General features: G+C 40.4%; 1 protein-coding gene across 1 annotated transcript in view; it reads left to right on the top strand.

Moving 5' to 3' along the window:
- Positions 1–18534, top strand: part of DNAAF8 (dynein axonemal assembly factor 8) — a 1006155-nt gene that overhangs the window by 177257 nt on the left and 810364 nt on the right. The window contains exon 3 of the mRNA XM_086939618.1: positions 13743–13853. Coding sequence (XP_086795744.1) covers positions 13743–13853 — 111 coding nt within the window. The remainder of the gene's footprint in view (positions 1–13742; positions 13854–18534) is intronic.

Raw genomic sequence — 18534 nt, 5'->3', positions numbered from 1 at the left:
CTATCCCACTCACTCTATCTATCGCATCACCACAGCATCACTCACCACACCACAGCATCACTCAGGGGCACAACAACATCACTATGCGCTACCACAGGATCATTGAATGCCACAGCATCACTAGTCGCCACCACAACATCACTCAGCGCCACCACAGCATCAATCTGTGCAACCATTCAACAACAACTGGGTCAAATATGTGCTCTCAATGTTTCAAGCTTTATTACAAATGTCACAAAAAGACGTTAGTATTTCACTTCTGTTCTTGGATTTTCGTCACAATAAAATACACTGAACATATTCTTCACAAAAGTTATTTACAAAAGTTTAAGCTATTGCCATTATAAATTACAATAACTTTTATTTAAGTATTAATTATTAAAAAATTAAAAGTCATTGTTATTTGTAATATCAATACATCTAAGTCACGTGAATACAACACATATTGCATTACAAATGCTATAGGTGTCACAAGTTATAACTATTGGCATTGTAAATGACAAAGCTATTATTTTTGCTATTTTCAAAACCAACACATAAATAAAAAATGTGTAATTTACAATACCAATAGCTCAAACTTTCCTAATGTGAGACCTTATGCATTGCAAATGCTTGTACTACTTTGCAGCGACCCCTCTAGCCATGGCACATATGTCATGGTTGCTTTTATTCATTTCAAGTTTGCTTGGATGTTATTTTACTAATCCAAAGTTGTAATATTGTGCCTGGAAAGGGATAAGGCTATTGCCATTTTTCAGCTTAGTGTGGATAGCACTTCATAATCCTATGCCTAAAGTCTTTGCTGCTAAAATGGCAAAAGGCTTTTTCACATTCTAGGTAGGCGTTGATAGCACTGTGCAAAACCTATGAGTAAAAACATCGCTGGAGAAACAGAATTTGAGATAAGCAGATGTGCAGTTTTGGTTGTGTTTGTGGAATGTTCCATAAAAAAGCTGTTCTCCACTTTTGAGATCTATTCAGAGTTACCTACTTCAATTTTTGTGTTTATGTATGTGTGTGTGTATATATTATATATATGTATTTACAGAGTTAAGAAGCGAATGTGTTATGTAATGGCTGAAGATTAGAAGTACCACCTGCTATGTGAAGAAACAATCATCCAATTTCGCCCACTGGGGCATCAATCCTATTGTTGCAATGGCATCTCAAAAATGTTGTGCATCACATCTGTATATTTATATGTTAACACTGCTAACATTCATTATTTTTTACCCACTAGGGTTGTGTAGCAGTGGACTAGCCTATATTGGCAGGACTTTAGATCAGGATGTATGTTAACTCCTCAATAGCGCAAGTGGATAGTGCGTTAGTGCCATCCTTTTTGTTTATTACATGGACAAGGGTTCGCGGCTGAGTTCCGACCGGGCATTTATTAATTTTGGAAATGATCAAATGTATTTTGTGTGGTGATAACACATTACATTATGATGCGAGTTGCATTTGTATTATCACAGTGCATACTCATGTGTTATTACGCTGATATTTAAGACCCGATTAGGATACACTGTATATACCACTTTGTTTTCGTCTAAATGCATATAAAAGTTGTGGGTGATTAATTCACACTTGTTTTATAGCATGTAAATATGTAAAAGCCATTTAATAACAACAATACTACGGTACTCTGTTTAAAGATGAAAACTTTATTGAGATACAATATATCTGCTGGATTGTTTCTATTTTCACTGTCACATGACTGGTAATGCACTTTATTAACTATCTCTTGCACACAATCTAACGCCCGTGACGAAGGAGTGAGGCAACTCCGAAACGCGTTGGTATTAGTGTTGTAATAAATCGCACTTTTGAACTGAGGCAATGGCTCCACTGGTTTTTTTTCTCCTGATACTCTGGGATACAGGCTTTGGATATCGACTGAATTTAAGGGGGTGGCTACCCCAGCCGCTAGCCAGCCGCGGAAGAGGCTCGGGTAAAAGCCAGCATTTGTTTGGAGATATATATATATATATATATATATATATATATATATATATATACATATATATATATATATATATATATATACTACTATTATAAAGCGAGAACTGTGAACCTTTGAGGCGGGTAAACTCGGGAACCACAGCGCCAATCCAAACACCCAATACATCATTGGAATTGAATTGTCAGGGTCTGCAGAGTGACATAGGCTATATACCACAATAAAATATACGTTCCAAAAAAAAGTAGTCCCTTGGAAGTAGCGCTGGCCGCGTGCGCTAACGACGTGCTTGCTGACATCATCGAGAGTGCTTGGAGGAGCGGCGGAGAGGAGCGCGGGGAGGAGCGGTGAACTTTGGCGGACTGCCTGCGCGATGCCTGATTGCCCCCGGAGGGTCAAGCAAGGGGAGGAGCGGTAAACTTTGCAGCAGTAAACTTTGGCGGACTGCCTGCGCGATGCCTGATTGCCCCCGGAGGGTCAAGCAAGGGGAGGAGCGGTAAACTTTGGCGGACTGGAGCGGGCCCTTTGGAGCGCGGGGAGGAGCGGTAAAGTTTGGCGGACTGCATGCGCGAAGCCTGATTGCCCCCGGAGGGTCAAGCAAGGGGAGGAGCAGTAAACTTTGGCGGACTGGAGCGGGCCGTTTGGAGCAGGGGGAGGAGCGGTAAAGTTTGGTGGACTGCCTGCACGATGCCTGATTGCCCCCGATGGGTCAAGCAAGGGGGGGATCGGTAAACTTTGGCGGACTGGAGCGGGCCGTTTGGAGCGCGGGGAGGAGCGGTAAAGTTTGGCGGACTGCCTGCGTGAAGCCTGATTGCCTCCGGACAACGTGGGGGCGGGCTGATAGTATAAATATATATATATATATATATATATATATATATATATATATATATATATATATATATACATATACATATATATTACCTACTGGCGGTCGCCAGTGGGTAGTTATAGTTAGAATTGTTTTCTATAGGAAATCCGCAACATTCTATTGGAAATAACTTTGGCGCCGGTTGAGGAATCTGCCTGTAATTTTCCTTAAATTTGCCTCGCTGCGCTCCGCTCCTTCCCTGAACGTTTGGGGGGGATTCGTCAAGCGGGGGCTGAGATAAAAGGGGGGTCCCAAAACGTGTTTTCCCCATGTTAATTTCCATAGGGCGGTTGGACTCACTTTTAGCCCGAACGGCTGAATGGATTTCCACAAAACTTGGCAAAATTGTAGGGACTGGTAGCCCGATGTGCCTTTGCTATGTCTCAAGATATGTGCTCCAGTGGATTTTGAGTAATTTAGGTTAAAAAAATATATATATCTGGGCGGAGCCTAACCACACATCTGATCTGACTGGCTGTCAGCACTTCATCCAAGAAGTGTTGGCAGCCATCTTGGGACCAATATACATGATAGCACCTCATTAAAAAGCATTGTAGTTAATAGAGGGTTTTAGGACTTTAGTTACATTATACATCATTTGTTGATGGTACAATACTCATTTTAGGAATTGTGGTGTGTTCTAAGGTGATTTTACCATGTGAAAAAGCCTTCTGCTGTGATATCATGAATCCTATGTGAAAGAAAACTAATATCTCCTGATTTTCCCACAGTGGTTTGGAAGGGGATCTATAAGCTAAACTGAAAGCATATTTTCTGTAAATTCACATTATCTTTCTCAGTCATGTGAGAATGAAGTCTGACATTCTCAGTAAAACATGTACATCCAACAAGGACAGACTGTCAGTTGATTCCTTTGTGTTCTACTGCAGCCTCCTAGAGTGTTCTAAAGAACAACTAGAGCGCTAACAGTCCTACTTATTACAAAGGTATAGCACAACTGAAGCCATCGTGATGGGAATAAAGTGGTAACTCTTAAAACATTTAATTTAAAAAGGAACAAAATGAGGGGGTATATTATGCCATAGAAAGTATTATTAGTGCTGCAGAAAGAAAAATTAGGGCACATTTTGAGTGACTTCTCAAATCCTCTTCTATTTCATTAAAAAATTCTGACATGCAGTCTCCCAAGATGGCCACCAGAGACAAAAGAGCCCAAATGTAGCCCAAATGTCACCCAGATGTAGCCCAAGTATAGCCCAATGACAGAATGTCCCAGAGTGTTCTAAAGAACAACTAGAGCGCTAACAGTCCTACTTATTACAAAGGTATGGCACACCTGAAGCCATCTTGATTGGAATAAAGTGGTAACTCTTAAAACATTTAATTTAAAAAGGAACAAAATGAGGGGGTATATTTTGCCATAGAAAGTATGACTAGTGCTGCAGAAAGAAAAATTAGGGCACATTTTGAGTGACTTCTCAAATCTTCTTCAATTTCATTAAAAAATTCTGACATACAGTCTCCCAAGATGGCCACCAGAGACAAAAGAGCCTAAATGTAGCCCAAATATCACCCAGATGTAGCCCAAGTATAGCCCAATGACAGAATGTCCCAGAGTGTTCTAAGGAACAACTAGAGCGCTAACAGTCTTACTTATGACAAAAGTATGGCACACCAGAAGCCATCTTGATTGGAATGAAGTGGTAAGACTGAAAACATTTAATTTAAAAAGGAACAACATGAGGGGGTTCATTTTGCCATAGAAAGTATGATTAGTGCTTCAGAAAGAAAAATTAGGGATCATTTGAGTGACTTCTCAAATCCTCTTCTATTTCATTAAAATAATTCTGACATGCAGACTGAAACATGCACTTTGAATACCAGCAGCAGACTTCCCTGGTGAGCAGTAGCTTTACTACAGTGATCTAATGAGCAACTAGAGTGCTAACATTCAGAATTAATGGCAAATGTGTGACACATCTGAATGCCTTCTTGATGGAACCAAAGTAAACAAGCATTGAAAATGCAATAGATCTCGCCCTCGTTTTAAGTTAAAGCCATTCTGTTTGTAATGAGGTGGCTTTTTAGGTTTGCTTTTATTAGTGTTTTTTAAACTTTCATGTAAATAACATGCATCTGTATGCATATATGTATATGTATGCATGCATTTATATTTGTATTTATATAGATATACAGATTATATATGTTTATATATGTATGTATATATATACACATACATATATATAAATGCATATATATGCATATATATATGTGTATATGTGTGCGTGTAGAGAGAGGTAGAGAGGTAGAGGTGTAGAGGTAGAGAGGTAGAGGTAGAGAGGTAGCGGTAGAGAGGTAGAGACTAGTAGAGAGAGAAGTAGAGAGAGGTAGAGAGTGAGTAATAGAGAGTAGAGAGTGAGTAGTAGAGAGCAGCAGAGAGAGTAGCAGAGAGTGAGTAGTAGAGTGAATAGTAGAGTGAGTAGTAGAGAGTAGTAGAGAGTGGGTAGTAGAGAGTAGTAGAGAGTATTTAGTAGAGTGAGTAGTAGAGAGCAGTAGAGAGTGAGTAGTAGAGAGTAGTAAAGAGTGAGTAGTAGAGAGTAGTAGAGAGTGAGTAGTAGAGAGTAGTAGAGAGTGAGTAGCAGAGAGAGAGAATAGTAGAGAGTAGTAGAGAGTGAGTAGTAGAGTGAGTAGTAGAGACTAGTAGAGAGTGAGTAGTAGAGAGTAGTAGAGAGTGAGTAGTAGAGAGAGAGTAGTAGAGAGTGAGTAGTAGAGAGTAGTAGAGAGTGAGAAGTAGAGAGTGAGTAGTAGAGCGTAGTAGAGAGTGAGTAGTAAAGAGTGAGTAGTAAAGAGTGAGTAGTAGAGAGAGAGTAGTAGAGTGAGTAGTAGAGAGTAGTAGATAGTGAGTAGTAGGGAGTGAGTAGTAGAGAGAGTAGTAGAGAGTAGTAGAGTAGTAGAGAATGAGTAGTAGAGAGTGAGTATTTGAGAGTAGTGGAATAGGAGAGAGTAAGTAGTAGAGAGTAGTGGAGAATATTCCAAAGTTTGGCACAGCACCACTTGCACAATAAGTCCAATCAAATCATATCACTTAGAGTCCTTATTGAAGCGCTGAATCTTGGTGTATATTCAAATGCTTTTATTTTCCTTAAGTTTATGTACCACAGCCAGCCAAAACGTTTCGTTCTGTACAACAGAACTTCTTCAGGGCGTTCTTATTTCCTTCAAGTTATGTCGGTATCCTGTTGTCATATAACTAGATATTTCTTCCAAATGTTAGACGAGACGTAAGTACATTCTTATTCAAAGTGACTAGGTATCAATTTTACCCACACAATTCGGGCAGACTTGAGTAATTTATAGCATCCTCAAAGTCAGTCTTTCAAAAATTCCAAAGTATAGGACATGATAATCCAAATCCAAATGTTTCTCAAGAAAAGTAATTTTCAATCGTTCGGAATATCGGTGTTTGGGCAGATATGACCCAGGAACCCCCAGTATGCAAGGGGAATTAGTCCCCCCTCTGCAAACGTGCCAGTGGCCTGCGTTGCAGAGAGGTGTAAAAAGGGGCATAGCCTCATTACACCTCTGTGCAATGCAGCCCCCTGGCGCATACTGGAGGTTCCAGGTGGGCTAGTTGGCCCCCAGGGACCCCTAGTATGCAAGGGGAATTAGTTCCCCCTCTTCAAACATGCACGGGGGCTGCGTTGCAGAGAGGTGTAAAAAAGGGTGTGGCCTCATTACACCTCTCTGCAATGCAGCCCCCTGGCGCATACTGGAGGCTCCTGGTGGGCTAGTTGGCCCCCAGGGATCCCCAGTATGCAAGGGGAATTAGTTCCCCCTCTGCAAACGCAGCAGGGGGCTGCGTTGCAGAGAGGTGTAACAAGTGGCATAGCCTCATTACACCTCTGCAATGCAGCCCCCTGGCGCATACTGGAGGTTCCAGGTGGGCTAGTTGTCCCCCAGGGGCCCCCAGTATGCAAGGGGAATTAGTTCCCCCTCTTCCAACATGCACTGGGGCTGCGTTGCAGATAGGTGTAAAAAGGGGCGTGGCTTCATTACACCTCTCTGTAATGCAGTACCTGGCGCATACTGGAGATTCCTGGTGGGCATTCAGGTCTTATATAGTTAGGAATTAGCATAAAAAAACTTTGAAATTCACTGAAAAAAACGTAGGTTTCAGGCCTTATATAGTTAGGAATTAGCATTTAAAAATCCTATGAAATTCACTGAAAAAAACATAGGTTTCACACCAGTTATAGTTAGAAATTAGCATTTAAAAAACCTATTAAATTCACTGAAAAAAACATAGGTTTGACACCAGTTATAGTTAGCTGGAAATTTTGCTGACATAAAACCATTGAAATTCTCACGTTATAGTTAGTTGGACTCACTATAACTTGTGCGCCTGCAATTCACTGCTGATGGCGTCACATATTACATCACTCATGACATGGTCAGTGACATCACTCATGACATCACTGATGACACCATCCTTGTGACAGAGTGACAGACCTCCTTTCAGTGTAATGTAACCCTTGAAACACATATTAAAAAATAGAAACTAAAATGTTCATAAAAATAGAGATACCCATACCAGTTACAACAACCAATTCAGTAATACCACCATCTATATACACATCCACTCATTCACCAACAGTTCTATATAGTCTCTCATACATATATTCACTCATCATATGTAGTGAAACACCTATACATCCTGTTACACACCGACAGTCATCCAAAAGTTACTCACACACATAATCACACATGCAAATAAACTATTGAACATCAATTTATTTGCATATACAGCTATACACACACTAACACCTTACTTCTAAGGAAACTTACACATACTTACTCTCTTAAACAATCACTTATAGGAACACATACTTATTTAAACAAGAACTCTTTCAATCTCTCACTCTCACATATACTAGCTTATATACATCAATTTTCACATATACTAGATTAAAACATATGTAGTTACTGATAAAGACATTAGTGAGACAGTCATTCACTCACTAACACACACATATACACACTCATCCACCCATACAGTCCTGCACATATGCTGCCTTCAAAACACATACAAACAGTGAGTCAGTCGTTGATGCATCTATGTGCTAAGTAACACCCCCACCAAACCATACAGACACTCATACTGATACTAAAAAAACATCTAATAACCCATATACACACACATATAGCTACTCACCAACCCATGCAGCCACTTATACCACTGACACGCTGAAACAAACATTTAGATATTTAAACAATACTCGCTAATATATGTATTCACTAAGATACACTTAATAAACCAGTTAACCAATCAATTAAAAAAAAAAACATCCATTAAGACACTTATTTAAACATTTATTCTTCCATAGACCTTTACATATACATATATAAAACATATTTATTTTTCAGAAAGACACACATTCACTGGATGGTGTCATCAGGGATGTCATGAGTGATGTCACTAACCATGTCATGAGTGATGTAATATGTGACGTCATCAGCAGTGCATTGCAGGCGCGCAAGTTATAGTGAGCACAACTAACTATAACGTGGGAATTTCAATGGTTTTATGTCAGTAAAATTTCCAGCTAACTATAACTGGTGTCAAACCTAGGTTTTTTCAGTGAATATATATTTATATATATATATATATATATATATATATATATATATATATATATATATATATATATATATATATATATATATATATATATATATATATATATATATTACCTACTGGCGGTCGCCAGTAGGTAGTTATAGTTAGGATTTTTTTCAATGTTAAATCTCAAAATTCTATTTGGAATAACTTTGGCGCCGGTTGACGAATCTGCCTCAAAATTTCCTCAAAATGGCCTCGCGGCGTTCCGGTCCTTCCCTGAAAGTTTGGGGGGGGATTCGTCAAGCGGGGGCCGAGATAAAAGGGGGGTCCCAAAACGCGTTTTCCCCATGTTAATTTCCATAGGGCGGTCGATTTCACTTTTAGCCCGAACGGCTGAATGGATTTCCACCAAACTTGGCAAAATTGTAGGGACTGGTAGCCCGATGTGCCTTTGCTATGTCTCAAGATATGTGCTCCAGTGGATTTTGAGTAATTAAGGTTCAAAAAAATATATATATCTATAGCCGCGCTCCGGTACGCGCACCGGTACGCGCACCGGGCGCTTACCGCGACTTGCGCGCAGAAAGCTGATTGGCTCTGGGGTGTCTGTAAACATTCTAAACAGTCCGGAGCGGCCGCCATCTTGTGTCTCGGTAGGATCGAGACACGAGAGGTGGCCAAAACAAAGAGGGAAATGACCATAAGGGGGCAGAGTAGACCCCCCTTGACCCCCTAGGTTTGATGTGGGGGCCATAAAAGGGCCCCGCAGAGCAAAAAAAAAATTTTTAAAAATTTGATTTTCGCGGGGTGAGCGCCCGGTACGCGCACCGGTACGCGCACCGGTAAGCGTACCGGGGAGCGTACCATGGGGAAAAAGAATGACAGTTTTAAAAGTAGCTGTTTAAAAAAAAAAATGTTTTGTTGTTTTTTTTATACATACACATACATATATATAAATGCATATGCATATATATATATGCATATATGTGTATATGTGTGCGTGTAGAGAGAGGTAGAGAGGTAGAGGTGTAGAGGTAGAGAGGTAGAGAGGTAGCGGTAGAGAGGTAGAGATTAGTAGAGAGAGAAGAAGAGAGAGGTAGAGAGTAGAGAGTAGAGAGTGAGTAATAGAGAGTAGAGAGTGAGTAGTAGAGAGTAGTAGAGAGCAGTAGAGAGAGTAGCAGAGAGTGAGTAGTAGAGAGTAGTAGAGTGAATAGTAGAGTGAGTAGTAGAGAGTAGTAAAAGTAATTTACGATCGTTCGGAATATCGGTGTTTGGGCAGATATGATCCAGGGACCCCCAGTATGCAAGGGGAATTAGTCCCCCCTCTACAAACGCGCCAGTGGCCTGCATTGCAGAGAGGTGTAACAAGGGTGTGGCCTCATTACACTTCTCTGCAATGCAGCTCCCTCGCGCATACTGGAGGCTCCTGGTGGACCAGTTGACCCCAGGGACCCCCAGTATGCAAGGGGAATTAGTTCCCCCTCTGCAAACGCGGCAGTGGGCTGCGTTGCAGAGAGGTGTAACAAGGGGCATAGTCTCATTACACCTCTGCAATGCAGCCCCTGGCGCATACTGGAGGTTCCAGGTGGGCTAATTGGCCCCCAGGGGCCCCCAGTATGCAAGGGGAATTAGTTCCCCCTCTTCAAACATGCACGGGGGCTGCGTTGCCGAGAGGTGTAAAAAGGGTTGTGGCTTCATTACACCTCTCTGCAATGCAGTCCCCTGGCGCATACTGGAGATTCCTGGTGGGCTTTCAGGTCTTATATAGTTAGGAATTAGCATTAAAAAAACCTTTGAAATTCACTGAAAAAACCATAGGTTTCACACCAGTTATAGTTAGGAATTAGCATTTAAAAAACCTTTGAAATTCACTGAAAAAACCATAGGTTTCACACCAGTTATAGTTAGGAATTAGCATTTAAAAAACCTATTAAATTCACTGACAAAACCATAGATTTCACACCATTTATAGTTAGCTGGAAATTTTACTGACATAAAACCATTGAAATTCCCACGTTATAGTTAGTTGGACTCACTATAACTTGCGCGCCTGTAATGCACTGCTGATGACGTCACATATTACATCACTCATGACATGGTCAGTGACATCACTCATGACATCACTGATGACACCATCCTTGTGACAGAGTGACAGACCTAATTTCAGTGTAATGTAACGCTTGAAACACATATTCAAAAATAGAAACAAACATTTTCAAAAAAATGGAGATACCCAAACCAGTAACAACAACCAATTCAGTAATTCCACCATCTATATACACATCCACTCATTCACCAACAGTTCTATATAGTCACTCATATATATACTCACTCATCATATGTAGTGATACACCTATACATCCTGTTACACATCAGCAGTCATCCAAAAGTTACTCACACACATACTCACACATGCAAATAAACTATTGAACATCCATTTATTTGCATATACATTTATACACACACTACCACCTTACTTCTAAGGAAACTTACCCATACTTACTCTCTTAAACAATCACTTATAGAAACACATACTTATTTAAACAGGAACTCCTACAATCTCTCACTATATATACTATACTCACTTATATACATCAATACTCACATATACTAGATTAAAACATATGTCGTTACTAATGAAGACACTAGTGAGACAGTCATTCACTCACTAACACACACATATACACACTCATCCACCCATACAGTCCTGCACATATGCTGTCTTCAAAACACATACAAACAGTGAGTCAGTCACCAACCCCTGCAGCCACTTATACACAAAGAGAAACACTGATACAAAGATTTAAATATTTAAACAATACTCGCTAATATATGTATTCACTAAGATACACGTAATAAGCCAGTTACCCAACCAATTTTTTTTTTAAAAAACATCCATTTACACACTTATTTAAACATTTATTCTTCCATCGACCTTTACAAATACATATATAAAACAAATGTATTTTTCAGAAAGACACACATTCACTGGATGGTGTCATCAGTGATGTCATGAGTGATGTCACTGACCATGTCATGAGTGATGTAATATGTGACGTCATCAGCAGTGCATTACAGGCGCGCAAGTTATAGTGAGTCCAACTAACTATAACGTGGGAATTTCAATGGTTTTATGTCAGTAAAATTTCCAGCTAACTATAAATGGTGTGAAATCTATGGTTTTGTCAGTGAATTTAATAGGTTTTTTAAATGCTAATTCCTAACTATAACTGGTGTGAAACCTATGGTTTTTTCAGTGAATATATATATATATATATATATATATATATATATATATATATATATATATATATATATATATATATATACATATATATATATGTGTGTGTGTGTGTGTGTGTGTGTGTGTGTTTGTATATGTTTGTATATAAATGTATATGTGAATAAGCCAGCAGGCAGCTGTCGATAGATGTTGCGTTACTTTGAAAATAAAGAAGCGGTATAAATTTACCTCAGAGAGTGCTGGAATTGTTTTAGATATATATATATATATTTATACATACTGTTTAAATATCAGTTTTTATTTGGATGAGGCCTTTGACACGGGTCTGGAGATGTTAGATGACACTAATATTGGGCCAGGCGTAGGCTTGACAGGGTCAGTCTGCGCAAGAGCAAAGCCCACTGACAGAAGTCTGATGGGGACCCCTGTGCTTCTATGAGCCAACATGGTGCTCCCAAGGGAACCCACTTTGTCCAGAAAAGTTGCAGCATGCCCTACCCGAAAACCTCTATTGGCAGCTGGGTTCAACAACAGCCCAGTGAACATAGGCGCATCAGTACCAGCCTTGGGATAGGCTTGGAGTGGGTAAGTTAGGGGGAGGAGTGTTGTTCAAGTGCCAACTGATCAACTACTCCCTGGATCGGGAGTGATGGGATGGAGACCAGTTCCGATTGAATTTCTTACTTTTATGTTGAGGTTTAATCTTCAACTTACTTGGACAGTGAATTGAAGCAGGACCGGGTCCTGGAGTGGATGCTAGGCCTATGACTTACTGCCTCATTACTATGTTGGTTGAAAAGTCTCCGAACTGCAGTCGGATTTGCCGAAACCATGTCGGAACCTATGTTTCCAAATCGGTCAGAATTATTTCTGACCGACTTATTACAATGTACTCGATCGGAAAGCAAACCTTTTGGTCAGTCTGAATCGGTTCCGACCAGCATTCGGAAACTCCAAGTCGGTTGAAGCCGAATCATACAGCTCTACGGGCCGCATTTCCGGCCGATGTATTACGATGTCGGATTCAGACAGCCTTTCCAAATCAATCTGTCTGACACAAAAAGGCTATCCGAAACTGACTTTGGGGGCCCCCCTTCATCCTGAGGCTTCCAGTTGGGGGCTGTGTTGGTATCTATGGGACCCCTCTTTCAAACCATGCACAGTGTGGCAGGCACCATGGGGTGCCTGCTATAAGGTGCAGGGTTTTCCGCAACCACCGCTTTTTTCAATGGATGTCTATTTTCTCGGTTGAAACACAAGCTCCCATTGAAGTCAATGTGAGATTTTGCGAACGGTGTTCGGAAGCACTGCAATCGGTTGGTCGGACTTGCCGAATGTGAGTCAGTCGGAACTGATTCCGACAAGAAGTCAGTTGGCTCGCTCTCTGACCGACATCATAATTAGGCCCTTAGTGCGAGAACAAGTGCATTGTTTGGAGCGTGACCTGCTTAGTTTATTGGGCTTAGTGGTGTAGAGTATTGCCTCCCACTCTCTCAGGGTCTTTGAGTGCATCAGGGGGCGTTTGTCCCAGTATTTCACATTGTGATGAGCCCCTAGATATCATAGGCATAAGCTATGTCTGTGCTCTTCTGGGCAATCATTTCCCTACTGCACTGTTTGGATAAACACCTGACAGAAATTTGGGAGCAAAGCTTGTATCTGCGTTGAAGGGAGCAGAAAAAAAACCTGATGTAAACACCCACAGGTGGCACCCACACATGGCTCTGTGCAGTCACTTCCAGATGGTTTCTGAAGCTGCCATAGGACCTGATGACACCACCTATGATTACATAGAAGTGACTATTAGAAAAACTTACAGATCCAGTGTGATGCCAGGGAAACAAAAAAGGTGAGGAATCTGCGGTTAGAAGTACCATCAGAACGTATGTATTTTTTGTTTAGAGCTTCCAGTGTTAGCAGCTCGGCCACGACAGTTTTAACAGTTTTCAAAGCTGGCACTGTTAGAGGTTGGTATACATAGAAGCAATATCACTACCTTATCTCAAAAGTACCTATCAAGTGGAACCTTGTGCAATTTACAGAAAATTTGAACTCTTCATACGTTTTTCATGTTTTTGTTTTATAGTCTGAAGGTGAAGATGGCGACATTTTCATCTTCCAGCGTGATACAACCCACCTCATCCCTGATATGTCAGAGGAACTAATGGATGTCTTATCCGATGACCCTGAAATGCAGGTAACATTTCTTGTTTACTCTTTTAGATAAGAGTTCAACTCTTAACATGTGTCTGCTTAGACATGCCTTACTACGAAATGAGAAAAAGTCTAATTATATGCTAAATACTAATCAGGGCTCGAAGATTCCACTCCACCGCTCGGATAGTCGAGCTAAATTTAACTAGGTCGAGCTGTTTTTAGGTCCCACTCGCCCTTTCTGGCGAGTTGGAAAGCAAACCAACTTTTGTCCTCTGGCTATGAAAACGCAGCAAATGTGACAAGATAACAAGATTTAAAGGCATTTTTATTGCTCACAAAGTTAATGAGCAATAAAGATGCCTTTAAATCTTGTTATCTTGTCACATTTGCTCCGCTTTCAGAGACGGAGGTCAAGTAGGTTGCAGTTAGGTCGAGAACATTTTTTAAAGTACTAGTCCTGCAGGACTAGTGCCAATTTTTTGATTACTAATGATGTGTCTGATCTTGTATTGTCTCATTGGTGTTGTATCCCTGTGTTGGTACTTGCTTTCTCTCTCTCCCCCGTATTTGAAAAGCGAAGTTGGTGCTTATTTGGTTACAGTTCTCTACGTGTTTTACCAGCCTTCCTATGTGAAGGATATTGCATTTCATGCCTTCCCTGATGCTGGACACCTTTTTAAATCTTTCAGCAAAGACCTTGGTATTATGGTTTGTTAATAAAAATGTATTGCTGAATTTTTAGGCTTACATAGCAGCATATCAAATATTTGTAGCATTGTTTAATGCGATTTTCCCTACACTTGTGCCCGCTATTTTTTACATGTATTCTTATTAAAAGCATCTACATTATTTTTTGTCCTACTGTGGTGTTTTTTCACTTAGCTTTATAGAATTATCCTAAGCCAGTTCCTATCCCATGATAAAATCCTGTTTGTTTTTGCCCCTTTGTATCTAATTGATATGTCTCATATTGTTTGGCTTTATTGATTTTGTTTTTCATAAACGACTTTTGTGAATAATATAAATAACCAAGACTGGAATATTAAAGTACAGACAAGCACAACGTAGAGGTAAATATCTTAAATAACATAAGAAAATAGCATAGAATAGTTTAGAATAACAATGTATAGAATAAGAGAAAGCACATTGTATGGTATAATATAGAATATAATATGGAATATTATAGCAAACCATATAAAAAGAATACAGTCTAACATAACACCATAATGTACCACAGAATGACATACGAAGATATTCTTACATAGAAAACAAGAATGCTGAATATAATAACACTGAATAAAGTAACATGAAAGAAAACAGGCTTTGGGAAATCACATAGATGTCTAATTTGTGTCTACCATACAAAAAACAAAAAAACATCTAAAATATTATAAGCTCAATTTGAATTGTCAACAGGCCAGCGCTCTGCCATTTCACCAGTTGGAGCACGTAACACTAAATTCTATGCATTTTCACACTACTTTTATAAAAAAAAATTCAATGCATTAAGCAGAGGGCAGAACACTTGATCAAACCAACATTTCAACAGACAATAACAACCAGGTGGTTAGCTTTTTTAATAGGAATAATGTGAGAAGGTCCTGAGGTAAATTACCAGTGGCTGAGATTAATTCATGCATTCCATCCATTACTTTTTTTGTTGACTTCAGAACAAGGCTCTGGTTACTTGAACAGTCTGGCATAATGTTCTATGTACGACTGAAAAACAAGATGGCAGATTATTTAAAAATTGTGTCTATGTGTAATAATGCTAAGGTCCAAGCGATGCTTTAAAAAAGCATTCAAATAGATCAGCATATGTTATTATAAACATTTATGTATGCATAAAATTTCATCCTCCTTATCATACAACAAAGTAGCAGATATTGACGTAACTTGTGATGCTAAGTATGTATGTATATATATATATATATATATATATATATATATATATATATATTCACTGAAGAAAACTCTGTGGATGAGAGTGGGTGTTTGAGTGCTTGTATGGGTGTGTGAGTTGGTGTATGAGTGATTCTGTTGATGATTTCATCAGTGATGTCACTGACCATGTCATGAGTAAGTAGTGCGTTGCAGGGGGCATAAGTTAAAGTTGGCTCAGGTAACTATAACTGCTGAATTTCTATGGATTGTACGTGTACTAGCTGAGCCTAACTATAACGTCACTGTAACCTTTTTTTTCGGTGAATTTCTAAGTTTTTTTAAGTCTATTGCCTAACTATAACATCCCTGTAACCTTTGGTTTTTTCAGTAAATTTCTATGTTTTTTCAATGTTATTTCTTAACTATAACGTCCCTGTAACCTTTGTTTTTCATGTCAAATTCTACCATTTTCGAATGTTATTTCTTAACTATAACGTCCCTGTAACCTTTAGATTTGTTAGTGTTTCAAAGGTTTTAAAATGTGATTTTCTAACTGGAACAGTGATCTTTAAGAGAGGGTGTGTGAGTGGCTATATAGGTTGCTGAGTGGGTGTGTGAGTGCCTCTATGGGTCTGTGAGTGGGTGTGTGAGTACCTGCTTGGGCATGTGAGTGGGTTTGTGAGTGCCTGTTTGGGTCTGTGAGTGCATTTGTGAGTGGCTTTGTGATTCTATGATTGAGTGTGAAAGTGCCTGTGTGGTCAATGAGTGTGGAGTGTGTGTGTGAGTGAGTCTCTAAGTGGTTCTGTGAGTGGGTGTGTGAGTGTCTGTGATTAAGTGTATGCGTATGTGAGTGTGTCTCTGAGTGGGCCCGTGAGTGTCTGAGGGGGTCTCTGAGTGGATATGTGAGTGTCTAATTGGGCCTGTGAGTAGGTGTGTATAAGTGTCTGTGAATGGGTGTGTGAGTGATTTTGTGGGTGTGTGAGTTTCTGTGTGGCTCTGTGAGTGGCTCTGTTAGTGCCTGCATAGCTCTGTGAGTGGGTGCATGCGGACCTGTAAGTGGGTGTATACATGGATGCATGGGTCTGTGGGTATATGAGTGTCTATGAAGGCCTGAATTGGTATGTGAGTGGGTGTGTGAGTGGATGAGTGGGTCTTTGAGTGGGTATATGACTGCCTGTGGGTGACTCTGAGTGGGTGTGGGAGTGCCTCTGTGCGTCTGTAAGTGGATGTGTAGGCGAATGGATGGGTCTTTGAGTGGGTGTGTGAGTATCTGCATAGGTCTGTGATTACCTGTGTAGGTGTGTGAGTAGGTCTGTCATTGCCTGGATGGATTTCTGAGTGGGTGTGTGAATGCCTGCATGGCTTTGTCAGTGGGCCTGTGAGTGCCCGTGTGGTTCTGTTAGTATGTTTGAGAGTGTATGTGTGGGCCTGTGTGTGAGTGGTTATATGGGTCTGTAGGTGGATGTATTAGTGGGTCTCTTAGTGCCAACATGGGTCTGTGTATGGGTGTGTGAGTACCTGCAATGGTCTCTGACTGGGTCTTTCAGTACCTATGTTGGTTTGTGAATGGGTCTGCCAGTGCCAGCATGGGTCTGTGACTGGGTCTGTGAGTGGTTGTGTGGATCTGTGAGTGTTTGATGTGAAACTACCTTTGTGGATATGCGAGTGGCTGTGTGGGTCTGTCAGTAGGTAGGTGAGTGCCTGAATGGGTCTGTGAATGGGTGTTTGAGTGCCTGCATGGGTCTGTGAGTGGCTGCATGGGTCTGTGAGTGTGGAACTGTTTGTGGATGTGAAAGAGCTAGCATGGAACTGTGAGTGGGTGTGTTAGTGCCTATGTGGGTATGCGAGTGAGTGTGTCTGTGCCTACAGGGTATGTGAGCGGATCCATGGGTCTGTGAGTGGATGTGTTAATGCTTGTATAAGTCTGTGAGTGGGTGTTTGAGTGCCTAAATGGGTCTGTGAGTGGGTATGTGAGTGTGTCTGTGTGTGGGTGGGTAAGTGTCTGTGTGGGTTTGTGAGTGAGTGTGTCTGTGAGTAGATGTGTGAGTGGGTGTGTGAGTACCGGTGTGAGTCTGTGAGTGCATGGCAGTGCGTTCATCCAAGTCAGCTCCTTCCTGGATAGTTTGGAGATGATCTGTCAAGCAGGGGGCTATGAAAAAAGGGGGCCCCAAAATGTAAAATCCCCATGCTTTTTCCATATACTACTGTAGAGACAGTGACTGCAAAACCGCTGCATGGAATTACACTAGATTCTATACCAGACTGTTTATAGACAGTGAAACTCTCATGACAAATACACTATAGGGCAATCAAAAGTATCTACTAAGCACAATGTACACTCAATGCAAAACTTGTCCAAAGAGCGACTATTCACTTACAGTAACCTAGGTCTGAGGGTGCTACCTGCAGCCTTCATATTGTGGCGAACACTTTACAGATAGCCTATCTTCTGCAATAAAACAAGCACATGTGCATAGGTTAGTACCTGGTGCACGCAGTCTTCTATGTTAAGTAGAAATTGTCATACGGACATGATTCTCTCTAATAACTCAAGTTTGCTTACAATACTTACTATGTAGTATGTATAATCTTTGCCCTGTCAGGAAAAAAAGTTGTGTAGAACATAATGAATGCAAGTCAACTGTCACCTGCACACACGGTACCTCTTCAATACAAATATTTATAATATGTTCAGTAGGTCTATATACCAATGATGCATCAGAAGCACATATGTTTTGTAAACACTTACACCCATTAGCTGGGCACAGGCTGTACAAATTTAGGAAGATAAGTAATATGGTAGTTACCCGCCACTATGAAAAATATAAAACAAACTT

The sequence above is a fragment of the Lissotriton vulgaris genome, chromosome 10, assembly GCF_964263255.1.
Source record: "Lissotriton vulgaris chromosome 10, aLisVul1.2, whole genome shotgun sequence".
NCBI lineage: Eukaryota > Metazoa > Chordata > Amphibia > Caudata > Salamandridae > Lissotriton > Lissotriton vulgaris.
The sequence above is the reverse complement of the archived record's forward strand: the minus strand, read 5'-3'. Positions and strand labels throughout refer to the sequence as shown.